This window comes from Pleurodeles waltl, chromosome 7 (genome assembly GCF_031143425.1).
Source record: "Pleurodeles waltl isolate 20211129_DDA chromosome 7, aPleWal1.hap1.20221129, whole genome shotgun sequence".
Lineage (NCBI taxonomy): Eukaryota > Metazoa > Chordata > Amphibia > Caudata > Salamandridae > Pleurodeles > Pleurodeles waltl.
Window position 1 is genome coordinate 1112502054 of NC_090446.1, and position 21851 is coordinate 1112523904.

A 21851-nucleotide genomic window follows, 5' to 3' on the forward strand; every position below is an offset into this window, starting at 1 on the left:
TTATGGAACACTGTACCTCTCAACACCAAAAGGTATTTTACATCATTCAATTTCAAAAGACATTAAAACACAAAACATGGCTCTTTATGTTAAGGACCTAGTCCAAGCCACCACAGACTCGCCAACTTAAGTGTGAGCTGTACGTTGCCAAGAGGCCGCATAAGGAAACTTCCCTTAAGAATTCCCTAAATATAAACAGACATGTCATTATGGTTACACTCCACCAGTCCTGGCTTTGGCTTCTTAGACTTGTAGTTTTGCTTTCTCCAAGGATGAACAAGGCCCATACCCCAAGAAGCAGATGTGACTAGGAGTCCGTTAGCAGCTTTGTTCCCCATTACATAATCACAGGCAACAAACTAAGTTCACCACTACATGACTGAGGCATTCTGACTGAAAATATGTGATCATTCTCACTTCTATTCTGCATTTTACCCTTGAGATATTTAATTTATCATCCAAAGCCTTTTTCTCTTTGATAGTCCTTCCATTTCTAGAGGATTTTGTTTCATACTATACACTGCCATTTTTGCCACTGCCTTGTGTTTCTTTCATTATAAATAACGGCTGCTGATTTCTTCTCTCGTCTCCATTTCTCTGCACCATTCTGTGATCTATCTTTTAAAGCTAGAATGTTTTGGTCAGTTAAGAGTTTCACCAAAGAACTTTAATCCTGGCTTACATCATCTTCAGCTGTTTCAGGACTGAGGTCATACACAGTTCTGCCAGTCTGCCTCATCCTTGATCCAGTCAATATTCCAGCTATTTCAAAACTTTTTTATTTGAAGCTAAATGGTATCAGCTGAAGCAGTAACATAAAGGAGGGACATTATCCCCAACCTAGTTAAGTAAATACCAAGGGACATCTATTAAAAGTTTTAAAGTTTACAAACTAAGCAAATCTAGTCACTGAAGAGTTTAGGAAAGGTAGCAAGCTACAAATTAACCTCTTAAGTTTGGAATAGTCTTTAGGAATCTAGTACACAATAGGCAAGAAGTTCATGAAGCCTCAAACCTCACTGTGACGATAGAGACAAAGAGCTTTACACTTGACTTACAGTGTATGTTGTCTATTATCCAGCTTGGTTTCTAACTGCAGCGCCCTACAAGTCCCCTGAATTGCAGATGGACGGGAGGTGGTGGAGGTTGTTTATCTAATGTGTTAATGTTAGCTCGGCTGCAGACATACAACTAGAAATAAACAATCCAATTAGTTTTACTGTAATACCCCTGGGCATTCCAAAAATGATTGTCTCAAGGGGTTAGATTGATTTTAAAGGTTTCATCGCTTTTCACACCATTCCCACCCGAAAGGTCACTACATAGGTTAGTTCAGCACTGTCATTATTGCACCTCGAATATTTCATTAATGTGTTAGTCATTTTATATTGCTTGTAAGGTATAAAATATATGCATCTGAGAGTAATAGAATGCTGTTGCTTAAGGGCTGAGGAGCTAGGGAAGCTCTGTAAATAGCCTGCAATAACTGTCTCTGGAAACATCTGACCCCAGTTGCTGAGACCAGAAACAATCATATAAGGAAATCCTGCAAGTCACTGAGGGTCCAAACACAATTGTGAGGGGGACGGGATTTGACACAAAAGTGAGTATTACTGTACACATCGTTAGAAATTATGTATTTATTATTGCCTGTTACTTGGATCTTTTCTTAATTCTCATACTTGATCGCTGCTCAAATGTTGGTTCTACCCAAGTATGAGCCATGTGAACCTGTTTGGCAAATGTACACTTGAGAGATGTTATTTGTGTTTACATAATCTATGAATTCGAACCAAGTAAAAAATAAAGGTTCTGTTCAACTGTTACCGCATATGGTCTGATATTGACTAGTTTATGTATTACTTACTTGTGAAAAATATGCAACATCAAGAATAAATCTACAATAAAAAGTTCCGTATGAACTGCTCTGTAATTGGTTTATGTTAGGGAACCCCACCCTTATTTTTGCAGATGAAGAAGAGTGTATTTGGTTCAACTGGTACAGAATCAGTGTTCTGCATCTGACACAATAACACTATTTTAAGTCCTTCGGTGAAAAAAAACAGCAGGTACACACTCATTACTGCGGATGAAGAACCCACATGCAATAAAGCAAATACATTCTACTACTAAAGTGCTGGGAACCCTGCACTGGAATCATACACCTCTACCAATGAATTTTAACCAGGAAACTAGAAAATAGGCCTAGTGGACTGAAGCATATTGTGGATTAAAGAATTGAGTCTCAGAGGAGATTACGGTGAGTCTGTGGAGAAGCAGAAATCAATGCAGACACCCCAATACCCTCTGTGACTCAATTCTTTAATGCACAGCATGGTTCAGTCCTCTAGGCCTAGTTTCTAGTTTCCTTATCAATGGCCTACATTTGCCTATATTCGGTAGTACAGTTGGTCCTTGGTCTGCCCTGGCTGTCCCATGCCTTCAAGAAGAATGACACACACAGCACTTGCACTTTTCAATGTCTAATGGTGCTGGTGCTGCAGAATCTCCTTGTATGCCCACCAAAAATACAAAGGTAATAATCTAAGGGGACTACTGTATATCCCTCGGGAGGTGTGGCAAGGTACAGTAGCCAGAAGGCACGGGCATACACCGCCCAACTTACCTTTACATTTTAAACACTCCACCAATCTGGGAAAGTGCCTCTTCCCTGACTTTTCTCATTCCCTGAGCTGCTGCAGGGGGAGTGAATGGGGTACATATCAAATACCTAAGTAATGCGGATTTGTTTTTTTGCAGGAATGCATCAAATACTTATTTCAGATGTCTTTGTCAGTTGACAACACTCAGCCCAGGGAAAATGAACGGGAGCTCGGATATTTGTGACTGGATAGATGGTCCGAGTCTGCTAGGGTAAAATTCTGTAATGTACCTCCAACAATCTATAAAGTCTCTTGGACAAAGCCCCAAGAACAGGAGCATGCAGGGAGTCATAGCCTCAAGCAGGAGAATTTTAAGGGATCTATTTTGTACAGGCACTCAACACACACAAACTACAAATATTTTCCACCAACTTTTCAGTCTCTTCACAGTCTTGTGCAAGAGGTCTGTATTAAACTTCAACTCGGGGAGGCGTACATCCCCAGACTATAGATTTTGGAAAATGGACAAAACTGTGGAGCACCTCCAGTGCTCAAGTCCACTTGGGAAAAAATACCCACAAGTCGGCCAAAAAATCTGAAAGAAACGCGAGTGGCACAGCTTGCCTTCCCATGTGAGAACTTTTTATCCTTTGATTACGTTTCATTTTCAGGCAAAAACAAGGACATGATAACAGTTCTTTAGCAGCTACACAGGGCTCTTTGGGTTGACTCCCAAGTACTCAACATCAAAACCGCAGACAGATTTTACATACTGCAAGAACTTTCCAGAGGTCTGGACATTCCAGATCCAATGGGCCATCTAAAATGCAGGATTTCACAAAGATGTTTCTCTCACCATTCCATCCAGCCCATAATATTTTTCCCTGGGTGCCCCTTCACTTAAGAATTTTCAGGGGTCACCCACTACCCTCCTAATCCATCCTGTTGGCTTCCATACAGTGCTCCATCCCATGCACAATTGTGACGTGGTGGGTTAGTACCAGGACCAGACCTTCTGAGCTGAATTGTAATCCTTAGACCTACAGTCAGTTTATATCTCTGTCATTTGCCATACTAAGGAACACTAAATGTGGAATTGTGGGGATTGCAACTTCAAGAACTCCAGGACATTCCTCCCAGCACATTTCAGAAAGCCTGTACTTGTCTGCAGATACAAACTGTATGCTAGAAGCTGCTCCCCTCCACTTCACATCTGAGGAAGTAACTTGTAGGAAGTTGGCTCTGTATGTGCTATTTCAAAGTAAGGAATAGCATGCACAGAGTCCAAGGGTTCCCCTTAGAGGTAAAATAGTGGTAAAAATAGATAATACTAATGCTCTATTTTGTGGTAGTGTGGTCGAGCAGTAGGCTTATCCAAGGAGTAGTGTTAAGCATTTGTTGTACATACACATAGACAATAAATGAGGTACACACACTCAGAGACAAATCCAGCCAATAGGTTTTTGTATAGAAAAATATCTTTTCTTAGTTTATTTTAAGAACCACAGGTTCAAATTCTACATGTAATATCTCATTCGAAAGGTATTGCAGGTAAGTACTTTAGGAACTTCAAATCATCAAAATTGCATGTATACTTTTCAAGTTATTGACAAATAGCTGTTTGGAAAGTGGACACTTAGTGCAATTTTCACAGTTCCTAGGGGAGGTAAGTATTGGTTAGGTTAACCAGGTAAGTAAGACACTTACAGGGCTTAGTTCTTGGTCCAAGGTAGCCCACCGTTGGGGGTTCAGAGCAACCCCAAAGTCACCACACCAGCAGCGCAGGGCCGGTCAGGTGCAGAGTTCAAAGTGGTGCCCAAAACGCATAGGCTAGAATGGAGAGAAGGGGGTGCCCCGGTTCCGGTCTGCTTGCAGGTAAGTACCCGCGTCTTCGGAGGGCAGACCAGGGGGGTTTTGTAGGGCACCGGGGGGGACACAAGTCCACACAGAAATTTCACCCTCAGCAGCGCGGGGGCGGCCGGGTGCAGCGTAGAAACAAGCGTCGGGGTTGTAATGTTAGTCTATGAGAGATCTCGGTATCTCTTCAGCGCTGCAGGCAGGCAAGGGGGGGGATTCCTCGGGGAAACCTCCACTTGGGCAAGGGAGAGGGACTCCTGGGGGTCACTTCTCCAGTGAAAGTCCGGTCCTTCAGGTCCTGGGGGCTGCGGGTGCAGGGTCTCTCCCAGGCGTCGGGACTTTAGGTTCAAAGAGTCGCGGTCAGGGGAAGCCTCGGGATTCCCTCTGCAGGCGGCGCTGTGGGGGCTCAGGGGGGACAGGTTTTGGTACTCACAGTATCAGAGTAGTCCTGGGGTCCCTCCTGAGGTGTTGGATCGCCACCAGCCGAGTCGGGGTCGCCGGGTGCAGTGTGGCAAGTCTCACGCTTCTTGCGGGGAGCTTGCAGGGTTCTTTAAAGCTGCTGGAAACAAAGTTGCAGCTTTTCTTGGAGCAGGTCCGCTGTCCTCGGGAGTTTCTTGTCTTTTCGAAGCAGGGGCAGTCCTCAGAGGATGTCGAGGTCGCTGGTCCCTTTGGAAGGCGTCGCTGGAGCAGGATCTTTGGAAGGCAGGAGACAGGCCGGTGAGTTTCTGGAGCCAAGGCAGTTGTCGTCTTCTGGTCTTCCGCTGCAGGGGTTTTCAGCTGGGCAGTCCTTCTTCTTGTAGTTGCAGGAATCTAATTTTCTAGGGTTCAGGGTAGCCCTTAAATACTAAATTTAAGGGCGTGTTTAGGTCTGGGGGGTTAGTAGCCAATGGCTACTAGCCCTGAGGGTGGGTACACCCTCGTTGTGCCTCCTCCCAAGGGGAGGGGGTCACAATCCTAACCCTATTGGGGGAATCCTCCATCTGCAAGATGGAGGATTTCTAAAAGTTAGAGTCACCTCAGCTCAGGACACCTTAGGGGCTGTCCTGACTGGCCAGTGACTCCTCCTTGTTATTCTCATTATTTTCTCCGGCCTTGCCGCCAAAAGTGGGGCCTGGCCGGAGGGGGCGGGCAACTCCACTAGCTGGAGTGTCCTGCTGGGTTGGCACAAAGGAGGTGAGCCTTTGAGGCTCACCGCCAGGTGTGACAATTCCTGCCTGGGGGAGGTGTTAGCATCTCCACCCAGTGCAGGCTTTGTTACTGGCCTCAGAGTGACAAAGGCACTCTCCCCATGGGGCCAGCAACATGTCTCGGTTTGTGGCAGGCTGCTAAAACTAGTCAGCCTACACAGATAGTCGGTTAAGTTTCAGGGGGCACCTCTAAGGTGCCCTCTGGGGTGTATTTTACAATAAAATGTACACTGGCATCAGTGTGCATTTATTGTGCTGAGAAGTTTGATACCAAACTTCCCAGTTTTCAGTGTAGCCATTATGGTGCTGTGGAGTTCGTGTTTGACAAACTCCCAGACCATATACTCTTATGGCTACCCTGCACTTACAATGTCTAAGGTTTTGGTTAGACACTGTAGGGGTACCATGCTCATGCACTGGTACCCTCACCTATGGTATAGTGCACCCTGCCTTAGGGCTGTAAGGCCTGCTAGAGGGGTGTCTTACCTATACTGCATAGGCAGTGAGAGGCTGGCATGGCACCCTGAGGGGAGTGCCATGTCGACTTACTCGTTTTGTTCTCACTAGCACACACAAGCTGGCAAGCAGTGTGTCTGTGCTGAGTGAGAGGTCTCCAGGGTGGCATAAGACATGCTGCAGCCCTTAGAGACCTTCCTTGGCATCAGGGCCCTTGGTACTAGAAGTACCAGTTACAAGGGACTTATCTGGATGCCAGGGTCTGCCAATTGTGGATACAAAAGTACAGGTTAGGGAAAGAACACTGGTGCTGGGGCCTGGTTAGCAGGCCTCAGCACACTTTCAATTGTAAACATAGCATCAGCAAAGGCAAAAAGTCAGGGGGCAACCATGCCAAGGAGGCATTTCCTTACACAACCCCCCCCCAAACGAAAGAGGATGAGACTAACCTTTCCCAAGAGAGTCTTCATTTTCTAAGTGGAAGAACCTGGAAAGGCCATCTGCATTGGCATGGGCAGTCCCAGGTCTGTGTTCCACTATAAAGTCCATTCCCTGTAGGGAGATGGACCACCTCAACAGTTTAGGATTTTCACCTTTCATTTGCATCAGCCATTTGAGAGGTCTGTGGTCAGTTTGAACTAGGAAGTGAGTCCCAAAGAGGTATGGTCTCAGCTTCTTCAGGGACCAAACCACAGCAAAGGCCTCCCTCTCAATGGCACTCCAACGCTGCTCCCTGGGGAGTAACCTCCTGCTAATGAAAGCAACAGGCTGGTCAAGGCCATCATCATTTGTTTGGGACAAAACTGCCCCTATCCCATGTTCAGAGGCATCAGTCTGCACAATGAACTGCTTAGAATAATCTGGAGCTTTTAGAACTGGTGCTGAGCACATTGCCTGTTTCAGGGTGTCAAAGGCCTGTTGGCATTCCACAGTCCAGTTTACTTTCTTGGGCATTTTCTTGGAGGTGAGTTCAGTGAGGGCTGTCACAATGGATCCATATCCCTTCACAAACCTCCTGTAATACCCAGTCAAGCCAAGGAATGCCCTGACTTGAGTCTGGGTTTTTGGAGCTACCCAGTCCAGAATAGTCTGGATCTTGGGTTGGAGTGGCTGAACTTGGCCTCCACCTACAAGGTGTCCAAAGTAAACCACAGTTCCCTGCCCTATCTGGCATTTGGATGCCTTGATAGAGAGGCCTGCAGATTGCAGAGCCTTCAAAACCTTCTTCAGGTGGACCAGGTGATCCTGCCAGGTGGAGCTAAAGACAGCAATATCATCAAGATAAGCTGTGCTAAAGGACTCCAAGCCAGCAAGGACTTGATTCACCAACCTTTGGAAGGTGGCAGGGGCATTCTTTAAACCAAAGGGCATAACAGTAAACTGATAATGCCCATCAGGTGTGGAGAATGCTGTTTTCTCTTTTGCTCCAGGTGCCATTTTTATTTGCCAGTACCCTGCTGTCAAGTCAAAGGTACTTAAGAATTTGGCAGCACCTAATTTGTCTATGAGCTCATCAGCTCTTGGAATTGGATGAGCATCTGTCTTGGTGACAGAATTGAGCCCTCTGTAGTCCACACAAAACCTCATCTCTTTCTTTCCATCTTTGGTGTGAGGTTTGGGGACTAAGACCACTGGGCTAGCCCAGGGGCTGTCAGAGCGCTCAATTACTCCCAATTCCAGCATCTTGTGGACTTCCACCTTGATGCTTTCCTTAACATGGTCAGACTGTCTAAAGATTTTGTTCTTGACAGGCATGCTGTCTCCTGTGTCCACATCATGGGTACACAGGTGTGTCTGACCAGGGGTTAAGGAGAAGAGTTCAGGAAACTGTTGTAGGACTCTCCTACAATCAGCTTGCTGTTGGCCAGAGAGGGTGTCTGAGTAGATCACTCCATCTACTGTGCCATCTTGTGGGTCTGATGACAGAAGATCAGGGAGAGGTTCACTCTCTGCCTCCTGATCCTCATCTGTTACCATCAACAGATTGACATCAGCCCTGTCGTGGAAGAGCTTAAGGCGGTTTACATGGATCACCCTCTTGGGGCTCCTGCTTGTGCCCAGGTCCACCAGGTAGGTGACCTGACTCTTCCTTTCTAGTACTGGGTAAGGGCCACTCCATTTGTCCTGGAGTGCCCTGGGAGCCACAGGCTCCAGAACCCAGACTTTCTGCCCTGGTTGGAACTCAACCAGTGCAGCCTTTTGGTCATACCAAAACTTCTGGAGCTGTTGGCTGGCCTCAAGGTTTTTGGTTGCCTTTTCCATGTACTCTGCCATTCTAGAGCGAAGGCCAAGTACATAGTCCACTATGTCCTGTTTAGGCTCATGGAGAGGTCTCTCCCAGCCTTCTTTAACAAGGGCAAGTGGTCCCCTTACAGGATGACCAAACAGAAGTTCAAAGGGTGAGAATCCTACTCCCTTCTGTGGCACCTCTCTGTAAGCGAAAAGCAGGCATGGCAAGAGGACATCCCATCTCCTTTTGAGTTTTTCTGGGAGCCCCATGATCATGCCCTTTAATGTCTTGTTGAATCTCTCAACTAAGCCATTAGTTTGTGGATGGTATGGTGTAGTGAATTTATAAGTCACCCCACACTCATTCCACATGTGCTTTAGGTATGCTGACATGAAGTTGGTACCTCTGTCAGACACCACCTCCTTAGGGAAACCCACTCTGGTAAAGATACCAATGAGGGCCTTGGCTACTGCAGGGGCAGTAGTCGACCTAAGGGGAATAGCTTCAGGATACCTGGTAGCATGATCCACTACTACCAGGATATACATATTTCCTGAGGCTGTGGGAGGTTCTAGTGGACCAACTATGTCCACACCCACTCTTTCAAAGGGAACCCCCACCACTGGAAGTGGAATGAGGGGGGCCTTTGGATGCCCACCTGTCTTACCACTGGCTTGACAGGTGGGGCAGGAGAGGCAAAACTCCTTAACCATGTTGGACATATTGGGCCAGTAGAAGTGGTTGACTAACCTCTCCCATGTCTTGGTTTGTCCCAAATGTCCAGCAAGGGGAATGTCATGGGCCAATGTTAGGATGAACTTCCTGAACAGCTGAGGCACTACCACTCTCCTAGTGGCACCAGGTTTGGGGTCTCTGGCCTCAGTGTATAGGAGTCCATCTTCCCAATAGACCCTATGGGTTCCAGTTTTCTTGCCCTTGGACTCTTCAGCAGCTTGCTGCCTAAGGCCTTCAAGAGAGGGACAGGTTTCTTGTCCCTTACACAGCTCCTCCCTTGAGGGTCCCCCTGGGCCTAAGAGCTCAACCTGAAAAGGTTCAAGCTCCAAAGGCTCAGTTCCCTCAGAGGGCAGAACTTCTTCCTGAGAAGAGAGGTTCCCTTTCTTTTGCTGTGTTGCAGTTGGTTTCCCAACTGACTTTCCTGTTCTCTTGGTAGGCTGGGCCATTCTTCCAGACTCCAGCTCTACTTGTTCACCCTGTGCCTTGCATTGTGCTCTTGTTTTCACACACACCAGTTCAGGGATACCCAGCATTGCTGCATGGGTTTTTAGTTCTACCTCAGCCCATGCTGAGGACTCCAGGTCATTTCCAAGCAGACAGTCCACTGGGATATTTGAGGAGACCACCACCTGTTTCAGGCCATTGACCCCTCCCCATTCTAAAGTAACCATTGCCATGGGATGTACTTTTCTCTGATTGTCAGCGTTGGTGACTGTGTAAGTTTTTCCAGTCAGGTATTGGCCAGGGGAAACCAGTTTCTCTGTCACCATGGTGACACTGGCACCTGTATCCCTCAGGCCCTCTATTCTAGTCCCATTAATTAAGAGTTGCTGTCTGTATTTTTGCATGTTAGGCGGCCAGACAGCTAGTGTGGCTAAATCCACCCCACCCTCAGAAACTAGAGTAGCTTCAGTGTGGACCCTGATTTGCTCTGGGCACACTGTTGATCCCACTTGGAGACTAGCCATACCAGTGTTACCTGGATGGGAGTTTGGAGTGGAACCTTTCTTGGGACAGGCCTTGTCTCCAGTTTGGTGTCCATGCTGTTTACAGCTATGACACCAGGCCTTTTTGGGATCAAAGTTTTTACCCTTGTACCCATTGTTTTGTGAAGAGGCTCTGGGCCCACCCTCCTGTGCAGGTTTTTGGGGGCCTGTAGAAGACTCTTTACTATTTTTAGTTTTGGCTGTCTCATCACCCTTCCCCTGGGGAGTCTTTGTGACCCCTTTCTTTTGGTCACCCCCTGTTGAAGTCTTGGACACCCTTGTCTTGACCCAATGGTCCGCCTTCTTTCCCAATTCTTGGGGAGAAATTGGTCCTAGGTCTACCAGATGCTGATGCAGTTTATCATTGAAACAATTACTTAACAGGTGTTCCTTCACAAATAAATTGTACAGCCCATCATAATTACTTACACCACTGCCTTGAATCCAACCATCTAGTGTTTTCACTGAGTAGTCAACAAAGTCAACCCAGGTCTGGCTCGAGGATTTTTGAGCCCCCCTGAACCTAATCCTGTACTCCTCAGTGGAGAATCCAAAGCCCTCAATCAGGGTACCCTTCATGAGGTCATAAGATTCTGCATCTTTTCCAGAGAGTGTGAGGAGTCTATCCCTACACTTTCCAGTGAACATTTCCCAAAGGAGAGCACCCCAGTGAGATCTGTTCACTTTTCTGGTTACACAAGCCCTCTCAAAAGCTGTGAACCACTTGGTGATGTCATCACCATCTTCATATTTTGTCACAATCCCTTTGGGGATTTTTAACATGTCAGGAGAATCTCTGACCCTATTTATATTGCTGCCACCATTGATGGGTCCTAGGCCCATCTCTTGTCTTTCCCTTTCTATGGCTAGGAGCTGTCTCTCTAAAGCCAATCTTTTGGCCATCCTGGCTAACAGGAGGTCATCTTCACTGAGAGCATCCTCAGTGATTTCAGAAATGTGGGACCCTCCTGTGAGGGACTCACTATTTCTGACTAACACAGTTGGAGACAGGACTTGAGGGGTCCTGTTCTCCCTATTTAGGACTGGAGGAGGGACATTGGCCTCCAAGTCACTAATTTCTTCCTCTGTGATGTCATCATCAGAGGGGTTGGCTTTTTCAAACTCTGCCAACAGCTCCTGGAGCTGAATTTTGGTAGGTCTGGAGCCAATGGTTATTTTTTTTATATTACAGAGAGACCTTAGCTCCCTCATCTTAAGATGGAGGTAAGGTGTGGTGTCGAGTTCCACCACCTGCATCTCTGTATCAGACATTATTCTGCTAAGAGTTGGAATACTTTTTTAAGAATCTAAAACTGTTTCTAGAATCTAATTTCAAACTTTTAACAAACTTTTAAACTCTAAAAGACAAAGCTAAATAGGGACTTAACACACAAGGCCCTAGCAGGACTTTTAAGAATTTAGAGAAATTTCAAATTGCAAAAATGAATTTCTAATGACAATTTTGGAATTTGTCGTGTGATCAGGTATTGGCTGAGTAGTCCAGCAAATGCAAAGTCTTGTACCCCACCGCTGATCCACCAATGTAGGAAGTTGGCTCTGTATGTGCTATTTCAAAGTAAGGAATAGCATGCACAGAGTCCAAGGGTTCCCCTTAGAGGTAAAATAGTGGTAAAAATAGATAATACTAATGCTCTATTTTGTGGTAGTGTGGTCGAGCAGTAGGCTTATCCAAGGAGTAGTGTTAAGCATTTGTTGTACATACACATAGACAATAAATGAGGTACACACACTCAGAGACAAATCCAGCCAATAGGTTTTTGTATAGAAAAATATATTTTCTTAGTTTATTTTAAGAACCACAGGTTCAAATTCTACATGTAATAGCTCATTCGAAAGGTATTGCAGGTAAGTACTTTAGGAACTTCAAATCATCAAAATTGCATGTATACTTTTCAAGTTATTGACAAATAGCTGTTTGGAAAGTGGACACTTAGTGCAATTTTCACAGTTCCTAGGGGAGGTAAGTATTGGTTAGGTTAACCAGGTAAGTAAGACACTTACAGGGCTTAGTTCTTGGTCCAAGGTAGCCCACCGTTGGGGGTTCAGAGCAACCCCAAAGTCACCACACCAGCAGCGCAGGGCCGGTCAGGTGCAGAGTTCAAAGTGGTGCCCAAAACGCATAGGCTAGAATGGAGAGAAGGGGGTGCCCCGGTTCCGGTCTGCTTGCAGGTAAGTACCCGCGTCTTCGGAGGGCAGACCAGGGGGGTTTTGTAGGGCACCGGGGGGGACACAAGTCCACACAGAAATTTCACCCTCAGCAGCGCGGGGGCGGCCGGGTGCAGCGTAGAAACAAGCGTCGGGGTTGTAATGTTAGTCTATGAGAGATCTCGGGATCTCTTCAGCGCTGCAGGCAGGCAAGGGGGGGATTCCTCGGGGAAACCTCCACTTGGGCAAGGGAGAGGGACTCCTGGGGGTCACTTCTCCAGTGAAAGTCCGGTCCTTCAGGTCCTGGGGGCTGCGGGTGCAGGGTCTCTCCCAGGCGTCGGGACTTTAGGTTCAAAGAGTCGCGGTCAGGGGAAGCCTCGGGATTCCCTCTGCAGGCGGCGCTGTGGGGGCTCAGGGGGGACAGGTTTTGGTACTCACAGTATCAGAGTAGTCCTGGGGTCCCTCCTGAGGTGTTGGATCGCCACCAGCCGAGTCGGGGTCGCCGGGTGCAGTGTGGCAAGTCTCACGCTTCTTGCGGGGAGCTTGCAGGGTTCTTTAAAGCTGCTGGAAACAAAGTTGCAGCTTTTCTTGGAGCAGGTCCGCTGTCCTCGGGAGTTTCTTGTCTTTTCGAAGCAGGGGCAGTCCTCAGAGGATGTCGAGGTCGCTGGTCCCTTTGGAAGGCGTCGCTGGAGCAGGATCTTTGGAAGGCAGGAGACAGGCCGGTGAGTTTCTGGAGCCAAGGCAGTTGTCGTCTTCTGGTCTTCCGCTGCAGGGGTTTTCAGCTGGGCAGTCCTTCTTCTTGTAGTTGCAGGAATCTAATTTTCTAGGGTTCAGGGTAGCCCTTAAATACTAAATTTAAGGGCGTGTTTAGGTCTGGGGGGTTAGTAGCCAATGGCTACTAGCCCTGAGGGTGGGTACACCCTCGTTGTGCCTCCTCCCAAGGGGAGGGGGTCACAATCCTAACCCTATTGGGGGAATCCTCCATCTGCAAGATGGAGGATTTCTAAAAGTTAGAGTCACCTCAGCTCAGGACACCTTAGGGGCTGTCCTGACTGGCCAGTGACTCCTCCTTGTTATTCTCATTATTTTCTCCGGCCTTGCCGCCAAAAGTGGGGCCTGGCCGGAGGGGGCGGGCAACTCCACTAGCTGGAGTGTCCTGCTGGGTTGGCACAAAGGAGGTGAGCCTTTGAGGCTCACCGCCAGGTGTGACAATTCCTGCCTGGGGGAGGTGTTAGCATCTCCACCCAGTGCAGGCTTTGTTACTGGCCTCAGAGTGACAAAGGCACTCTCCCCATGGGGCCAGCAACATGTCTCGGTTTGTGGCAGGCTGCTAAAACTAGTCAGCCTACACAGATAGTCGGTTAAGTTTCAGGGGGCACCTCTAAGGTGCCCTCTGGGGTGTATTTTACAATAAAATGTACACTGGCATCAGTGTGCATTTATTGTGCTGAGAAGTTTGATACCAAACTTCCCAGTTTTCAGTGTAGCCATTATGGTGCTGTGGAGTTCGTGTTTGACAAACTCCCAGACCATATACTCTTATGGCTACCCTGCACTTACAATGTCTAAGGTTTTGGTTAGACACTGTAGGGGTACCATGCTCATGCACTGGTACCCTCACCTATGGTATAGTGCACCCTGCCTTAGGGCTGTAAGGCCTGCTAGAGGGGTGTCTTACCTATACTGCATAGGCAGTGAGAGGCTGGCATGGCACCCTGAGGGGAGTGCCATGTCGACTTACTCGTTTTGTTCTCACTAGCACACACAAGCTGGCAAGCAGTGTGTCTGTGCTGAGTGAGAGGTCTCCAGGGTGGCATAAGACATGCTGCAGCCCTTAGAGACCTTCCTTGGCATCAGGGCCCTTGGTACTAGAAGTACCAGTTACAAGGGACTTATCTGGATGCCAGGGTCTGCCAATTGTGGATACAAAAGTACAGGTTAGGGAAAGAACACTGGTGCTGGGGCCTGGTTAGCAGGCCTCAGCACACTTTCAATTGTAAACATAGCATCAGCAAAGGCAAAAAGTCAGGGGGCAACCATGCCAAGGAGGCATTTCCTTACATAACTGCTTGGAGTTGACTCCACTTTATACAGCCTACTGTAGATATAATACGTGCTATGTAGTATCTTTAGCTGCATCAGTCAGAGGCTCTTCACAATTACAATCTCCTCGGATACCTCAATGATGACTCCTAATTCCTATTCTTCAACACACCTAGCTCTTTCTGCCAACTGTCCCCGAGTCTACATCAACAGTCTGTTGTTAAATCATTAGTTCTCTACATGCCAGTATGCTCAGACATAACTAAGCTATTAAAATGACCATGGCTATTCTAGATCAAGATAAGAAGCATAGCTAAAAAAAATGCATATAAAAAAATCAGCAATCTTGTGGTCCTTTCATTAAGCTCCACTACTGCACACCTCCATGAGGGCTGCTCCTGGGTCACAGAAACAAAAAAAGAAAGCTGCATGACAACAGACAAGAAACCTTTAAAAGTGACGCCTCAACCCTACCACTAAGCTATGAAGAGGAGAAAACAACAGACGAAGTTAACAAATCGGAAATGGAGCTTTGTGAGAGACTAAGATAAACACAGACACACAAAATTAAGCTAGTGTTGAGAAAAGATAAATGCAGTAGAATACACAAACTGTAAGTACTAATATAATTTTCTTCACATACGTATTAGCATAATTTTACCCTCAGGCCAACCAGGATCTAGGGCACTCTGGGAATCGCAGAGAAAGATGCAAGATTCAGCCTCCAGCCACTTAATGGGCATGGATCTGGTCACTCTTTCATCTCCTGATACAACCAATTTCATCTGTGTCCTAATGAAGAGTAACTTAGTGCGAGGGCAAGAGGAAACTAAAGGAGTTATCTTACCTTCCTTGAGTTCTGGATCATGGTGATAAAATCTTTCTGAGGCACTAGAACTAGGAGGCTTGGGTCGTCAACCCAAACACTTTCTTCTTCCTAGATAGAAAGGAAAGCCAAAAGTCACACGGAAACCTTAGTAGCAGAGCACAGTAGACAGAGATCTGTACCCCATACATGATATCATCAGTGACAGTATCAGATTCTGTTCTACAGAGCTCAGTGCCTAACAGATGCCATCAGTAGTGGAAGCACCATGACCAGGCAGAGAATAATTGCAGTCTACCCTTTAGATGCCATCAGCAGCAAGAGAAGCTAGCAACTGGCCAGGAGAACTTTGTTCCACAGATGTATTCAGCAGGGAAAGGTCTGTACCTCAGAGAATTGGTGGTGGTTGGGTGGGTGGGGTGGCTTGTCAATGCTTAATATTCAATGCTGTGGACTGCAAACACCATCAACTATAAGAGGAATCAGTGCCCAGCCTCTAGAGTTCTCTTCCCTAGGAAATCATCAGCAATGAGGGAAGTTAAAGCCATTTATAAGAAAAGCAGGCATGGTATGTGCTCTGTGGCAAGACACGTCAGAGCCTTGCTTACAGAGCTCTGTAGTTCATAAATCCCCAGGGGTGTGGAATTTAATAAAATATCTACTTGTCCATGGGACAGGTTGCTACATAAATCTACTTGCCCTCTAAAAAAATCTGCTTGTCCCTTTGGTGCCATGTAGTGCAGCGACAAATTATGGCAGCAATTTCATTATTTAGGAGCTCTTAATATAGCCTCTCTGATTACGCCAAGGCCCATACTACAGAAGGGTTTAAAACTAGCAATTCCGTTATATTGCCACCTTTCCACAGAGCTACCTACTGGGACTGGAGGTAGTGGTTACTAATAGTTCCAGGATTGGAATGCACTTTTGTGTCTGTGCAAACCTACTAACATGTTTTAGGGGTTTTCACCAGCTCTTCTCTAATCTTTTCCCATACTGAGAAAGTTTTGAAATTTACTCCTGACAAGGGCAGATGTAAAATTTCTTCCACTGTTGGGGAAAAAAGTAGTTGGAGGGAAAGTGAACTTTTAAACACTCAACAGATTTTCACATAAGTAAATTGACACTTATTTGCTTGTGCTAAAATGCAATTCACAAATATTTTGTAGGGGTATGATTTCTGTAAATCTGCACTAATGCAAGGATGTATGCAATGGGTGCACTTTTATGACTTTCTGTAAGAAGTGGGCGCAAAAATAGGTCTGATGTTGACCAAGACCTTTATTTTTTATTAAAATGCCATCTCTTTCTCTAGTGACTGGCTTCACTGTGAGTAATAACATTCTGCTCTTTCACAAGGTGCATATCTGCACACAAAGTAGTTTTATTCAGTGCCAGGAACATTCTGGCAATGTGGACTTTTTGAGAACAACATTTCTTTTTTTTTGCCAATGTTTTTTTATAATGGTAGTCCGGCAGATCCCACAGCTATATGGTTGTACAAAAACCATTGCAAAATAAGACAATCATTGACAAAACCAAAAGGCTGTCCACCAATTTTGCCAAACCTTGTTTAATTTCATGTTTTACATTATCCTGTAGAGATTTGTTAACCTGATATTCCATTGTGAATATTTTTAAAATACTAGCATGCATCAAACTATTTTACTAATGATGCTTCAAAGAAATTGTACCTAAAATTTCACAGTAGTTTAGCACAAAACATTTGTTTTAGAGTTTCATTTTTTGTGAACAATTTAAATTGAAAGCAAAGAATCATCAATCTTCCCTTCAGGGTTCAGCAATATTTGCATCTAATCAGAGAGTATTATGGGAGCATTACAGGTAGCCTCATATTGTTAAACTTTGCAAACGTGTGCATACATTTTAATACTGGATGCACTGTCACTAGTGCAGTCTGGGGCTTACATTTCCTTAGAGTGCTAACCCTGAAAATCACTGCTTTGCATTAAAAACTATAAATACAAGTTTGAACAGCATTAGCACAAGAACACAAATATTACCTTAAATGCAGACAGTGCCCTTCCCTGATCCATAATGTACTTTAAATTGGTAGCCAAACGGTTTGTGCTGCAGGGGAGAGGGGGTTTGGCCTACTTGTCCCAAGGTCAAAAGAGACACCAAAACGTGTTGTTCTTGACCCCAAACAATCTGTCTTGAGACTCCACATCCCTGATCCTATTACAGTAAGATAAGCCAGAGCACTGCCTACAGAGCATTATTTCTCATAGACAATGTCTGTAGTGAGAGAAGTCACAGCCTAACCAGCTGAACTCTGTAGCTCCTGACAGACAGCATTGAGAGGAACATATCCAGCATACGCAACAGTCGAAATCGAAAGAGAGAGGATTTGAACCCCATGGTGATGTCAACCCTCCTCCCCCTACGTTCACTTTAAGGAAACAAAGTGAACATTGTTTTCTGTTTTTTCTTTCTGTGTCTCTATTGTCAGAAAGGATTTTAGCTATTTGTTAACAAAGGAAAATCCTACATTTCTCAAGATCAGTCCTATGCAAACAAATACTACGGGGAGCCAATAACCAATGTATCAGCCTTGACGTCTTCCATTAGGGAATTCCCAATGGTGTGATTAATTACAGATCTTTATTTGTGGTAAAAATAGAAACATGTGTGAATGATTCTTGAGAAAAGAATCAACACATATGGCATAATACTGAACACTAGAAAATACTATGGAAAAACAGTGTTCCCTACAAGAAATATGGTAATATGCCTAATGTCTTGAACTCATTTTAATTTTAACAGAATAATAGAAATAGAAATTCTTTGGAAAGAAACAGATCAACGCTGGCAGTCAAAGGCAGCACAGAAGAAGAAAATGTTGTATTTCTTTTCGCTCATACAGGTTCTGTCCCTGCCTCCTGCCATGATGGGCCCTAACAATCAAACCTTCTTGTAACCAGGGATATTATTAAATGAGGAGGGCAGGTGATCATGTTCCATAAAGATCTCTGAACCTAACAAGGTAGGTCATTACTAAACACTTTACACATCTGTACCTCAAAAAAAACATATACTAGAGACTAAACTAGTGAGGTCTCCTACCTGCAGGTCTGTTGCTCGCCTCCTCCAGGAGATGCTGTAAGGCACCGGCCGGGTGTCCACTACACAGCTACACTCCATGGTCTGCAGGGCACTCAGGAGAAGCCCCCCACCCTCCATCTGCAAGACAGCTGGTGGAAGGGGAAGGAACAGAATTTACTCAGACTCTACCTATTTCACTTGAAAGAGAGCAGATGGAGGTCTTCCCACCCCTAACCCAGGCCTACAGGTGAGATCTTAACAGTGTTCAGCCAAACACACCTGCCACTCATCTTCAAGATCAGAGGTATCAACACCAAGCACCTGCTTACTCCACTCGCTGACCTTCTGGTTCTGTGCTCTATCTTGCCCCCAAACCACTTTTCTTCCCTCCACACCACCTGTGGTGCTCACATTCCTCTGCTTTTATACAATCATCTTCCCTTCTACAACACACCGACCTTCCTCTCACAACACAGTTTTCTATCTCTATTCACCTTCCACTGTTCCACTTTTGCATTTGACTTCTACACTCCCTCACCCCCCCCCCGCCCACACCCCCTCTAAAACCCTGGCTTTTTACCCCACTCCTTAAGTGCAGGGTTACCTGGATCTATCAGCACTTGCAAGTGTTTCATGCACTCCTCTGGTCTTTGTGCCTTCAAAGCCTCGGCCAGTGCCTTTCTCTTCGCCTTCTCCTGCTCCAAACACTCCTTTCTTTCTCTGAGTTTCTCTCGCTCTTGCCTCTTCCTTAGAGCTTCCAGGTGTCCCTTCTCTAGATCCTCCACACTATATTTAACTTTCTTCTGGGGAGGACCAATATTTAAGCTTGTCACTTGGGGCTGAGGAATGAAGTCCAACCGATCGGACTGATGAACAGGGGACGTACGCTGTGTTTCTTTGGGGGCCCTTGGTACTGCACCTTTTTCACTGAAGGGTAACTGCAGGGGTCTTGCAACCGATGACTCCTGGGCTGTCTTGGACCTGATAGTTGTGGTTTGTACGTCCATATGCTCGGAGTGGACTGTAAATCTGCCCTTCAGCCTCTCTGCGAGGGGAACTATATCTTCTTCTTCCTCACTTTCACTGCTGATCATGGTGATATCCTTGTCACAGATGTTGGTTGAGGGATAGTCCTCCAGAGCAGTGGAGGAAATGTTTCGTACAGGAGAAGGAGGATGGGAGGTTTCAGAGCCAGAACTTTCTAGCAGGATGACATTGCTCTTTGGAAGAGAACTGTTGCTACTCCGCTGCTGCAGGAAACCGAACCTTGGCAGCTCTTCATGGTCACTGTCACTGAATTCGTCAAGAACATTTTGTGGTCCCATCTGATGAACGCAAACTTGTACACACCTGCAAACAGAAAGCAGTTGCTAACATATCAACAAAGGCAAATCACAGTGGGTGACTAATCTTGGTGAATAGCGCACACTGTCAGTGATTGGCATGAGAGTAGCAAAACAAGTAACTGACTGCTATCAGTGCAGAGAAATCATATTCGATAACTGACATCAGGATAAGAGAAGATACCAATTACTAAATCTGTGATGGAAATATTTCAGAATCCAATTATAAATCACTGTGCAATTACTAAGGCAGCATTGCATCATTTATAACTCCGTACATTACAGGAAACAATCTAACCATTTGCAAACCAGCCAGTCTTGCACTAAAAAGATAAGCCTAGCCCAAACTGAGAACTGCTCCTTACTGCACAGAATGAGAAAAAACATTAGACTTATTTCTGTTTCAGATGATTGGTAAAAGCCAGCGCACGATTAGTCAAACCAAGACTAGAAATGTTTCTGACAAAATGTTCACCTATTGATCCAGAGCGGTGGCATCAGTTTCTCGCTGATATCAAGAGAGAAAATTGTTCAAAGCACAAAGAACTGGTTTATTTGAGGCATACCTCTTGCTCACTAACATCAAATTCAAACGATCCATTGGGATCCGTCAGCAGCCCTAGTCATTGGTTGCCACAAGCAATGGCAGCACAGTTACTGGATAGGTTTCGAGGAGTTTGTGAAGATGATAGCCTTCACAGAGTTACTTACACAAAGTCTAACATTTCACACACATCTTTGCTTGTTTGCCACCACCAGCCTGCAAAGGCACTCAGATTCAAGACAAACCTGTCAAATACACTATTGTGTTTGGGTTTTATATCCACTGCAGTCCCGAAACAGCCCCCCCCCCTTATTCATGGAGCACAATCGATAGCTCAAAAATATCCAAATAAGGGAAAAAACACACTGCTTTTATAGAGAAAAGCCCCCGAGTGTTGAGACCAAATGACTGTTGAGGGTGTCATTTTGTAAGATTGCGTGTGGCAAAAAGGCACTGCTTACAAACAGAGAGGGACAAGGAGCTTATTAAGATCCATCATACATGCCCCTCTATATGAATCAATATGAAAAGGGTATGCAGTTCCTAGGATGCATCAAATGGGTGATCCTGTTGGTATCACACGAATATAAAGAAGCCGGAGTAATATCAATATTCATAAGCAAGAGCCCTCACCTACCCAGGTGGGTGGCATGCTTCATCATCAGGCAGCTCTTCATTGGGTCAGCGCTGCAATGCCCAATAGGCCACTTGAGGGGGCTCTTTGCCAAAGATCTTTTAAGATGTTTTTCCCCTAATGAGCCTAAAGTGATCACTTTAGGGTCATCACAGCTAAAAGCATCTTAGTCGGAGATCTTTTAAGATGTTTTAGCTGTGATGAGCCTAAAGTAGGCACTTTAGGCTATTCGGAGATCTTTTAAGAGAGCACTTTAGGCTCATCACAGCTAAAAACATCTTAAAAGATCTCCGACAAAGAGCCCACTCAAGGGTTTAACACCGGTCCGATGATGTAGCATGCCACCCAACTGTGTGGGTGAGGGCTCTTGCTTCCGAAGATTAATTTTCCTCCGGTCTTCCTTGATATGGGTGTGATACCTACAAGATCTAGCCCTTGTGAGATAGGGGTTGCCTGCCTGCTGCAGACACACCCAAGTGTACTATGGAGGAGACAGGAATGAGACCCTGCAGAGTTTTTCACTTCTGAATGGGGCTGCTATATTTTCAATAGCACAATATAGCACTTTTCAGTAAGGCTGGTATAAGTGAGGACAGTTGTACCGTTTGCCTACCCCAGCCCCCCTTTTCCTGATACTGTACTTTTTATAGACCAGTACCGAACATCCTGGCAGAGTTTGTATGTTAGTGCAATACTGCACTTTGTTGAATGTGTGGGCTCATGCCAAGGTATGAATGAGAAGTAAAGCAGATGAAACCTCTCTCCCACCTGTTTGACAACTGATGACAGAGGAAGGGTGAGTAGGGGAGCCGCTGCAAGGGCACGGGAAGGCGTTACGCTGGGCGACTAAGTGCTCACCGCAGTATCTGTATGTTTAAAGCTTTCTCTTGCATTAGTCTTCCTTCCCAAGCAAACCTAATCCAGCAATGTGACCCACCCAGGCACTGCTCTTGTTTGATTCAGCATTTTGTCCCACCCAGGCACCACTCGCGTATGATCCAGCACTGTGTCCCACCCAGATACTGCTTGTGTTTGATCCAGCAATATGTCCCACCCATGCACTGCTCATGTTTGATCCAGCACTGTGTCCCACCCAGTCACAGCTCGCCTTTAAACTGGCTTACCAGGCACTTAAATGGTCATGTTAAAGAGACTTTGTTCTTGTTAATGCTAGT

At 45.8% G+C, this 21851-nt stretch overlaps 1 protein-coding gene across 1 annotated transcript in view; it reads right to left on the reverse strand.

Moving 5' to 3' along the window:
• Positions 1–21851, reverse strand: part of EME1 (essential meiotic structure-specific endonuclease 1) — a 78550-nt gene that overhangs the window by 36981 nt on the left and 19718 nt on the right. Inside the window, exons 2-4 of the mRNA XM_069200071.1 lie at positions 18760–19505; positions 18177–18304; positions 15111–15200 (exon numbers count right to left, since the gene is read on the reverse strand). Coding sequence (XP_069056172.1) covers positions 15111–15200; positions 18177–18304; positions 18760–19480 — 939 coding nt within the window. The 5' untranslated portion in view covers positions 19481–19505. The remainder of the gene's footprint in view (positions 1–15110; positions 15201–18176; positions 18305–18759; positions 19506–21851) is intronic.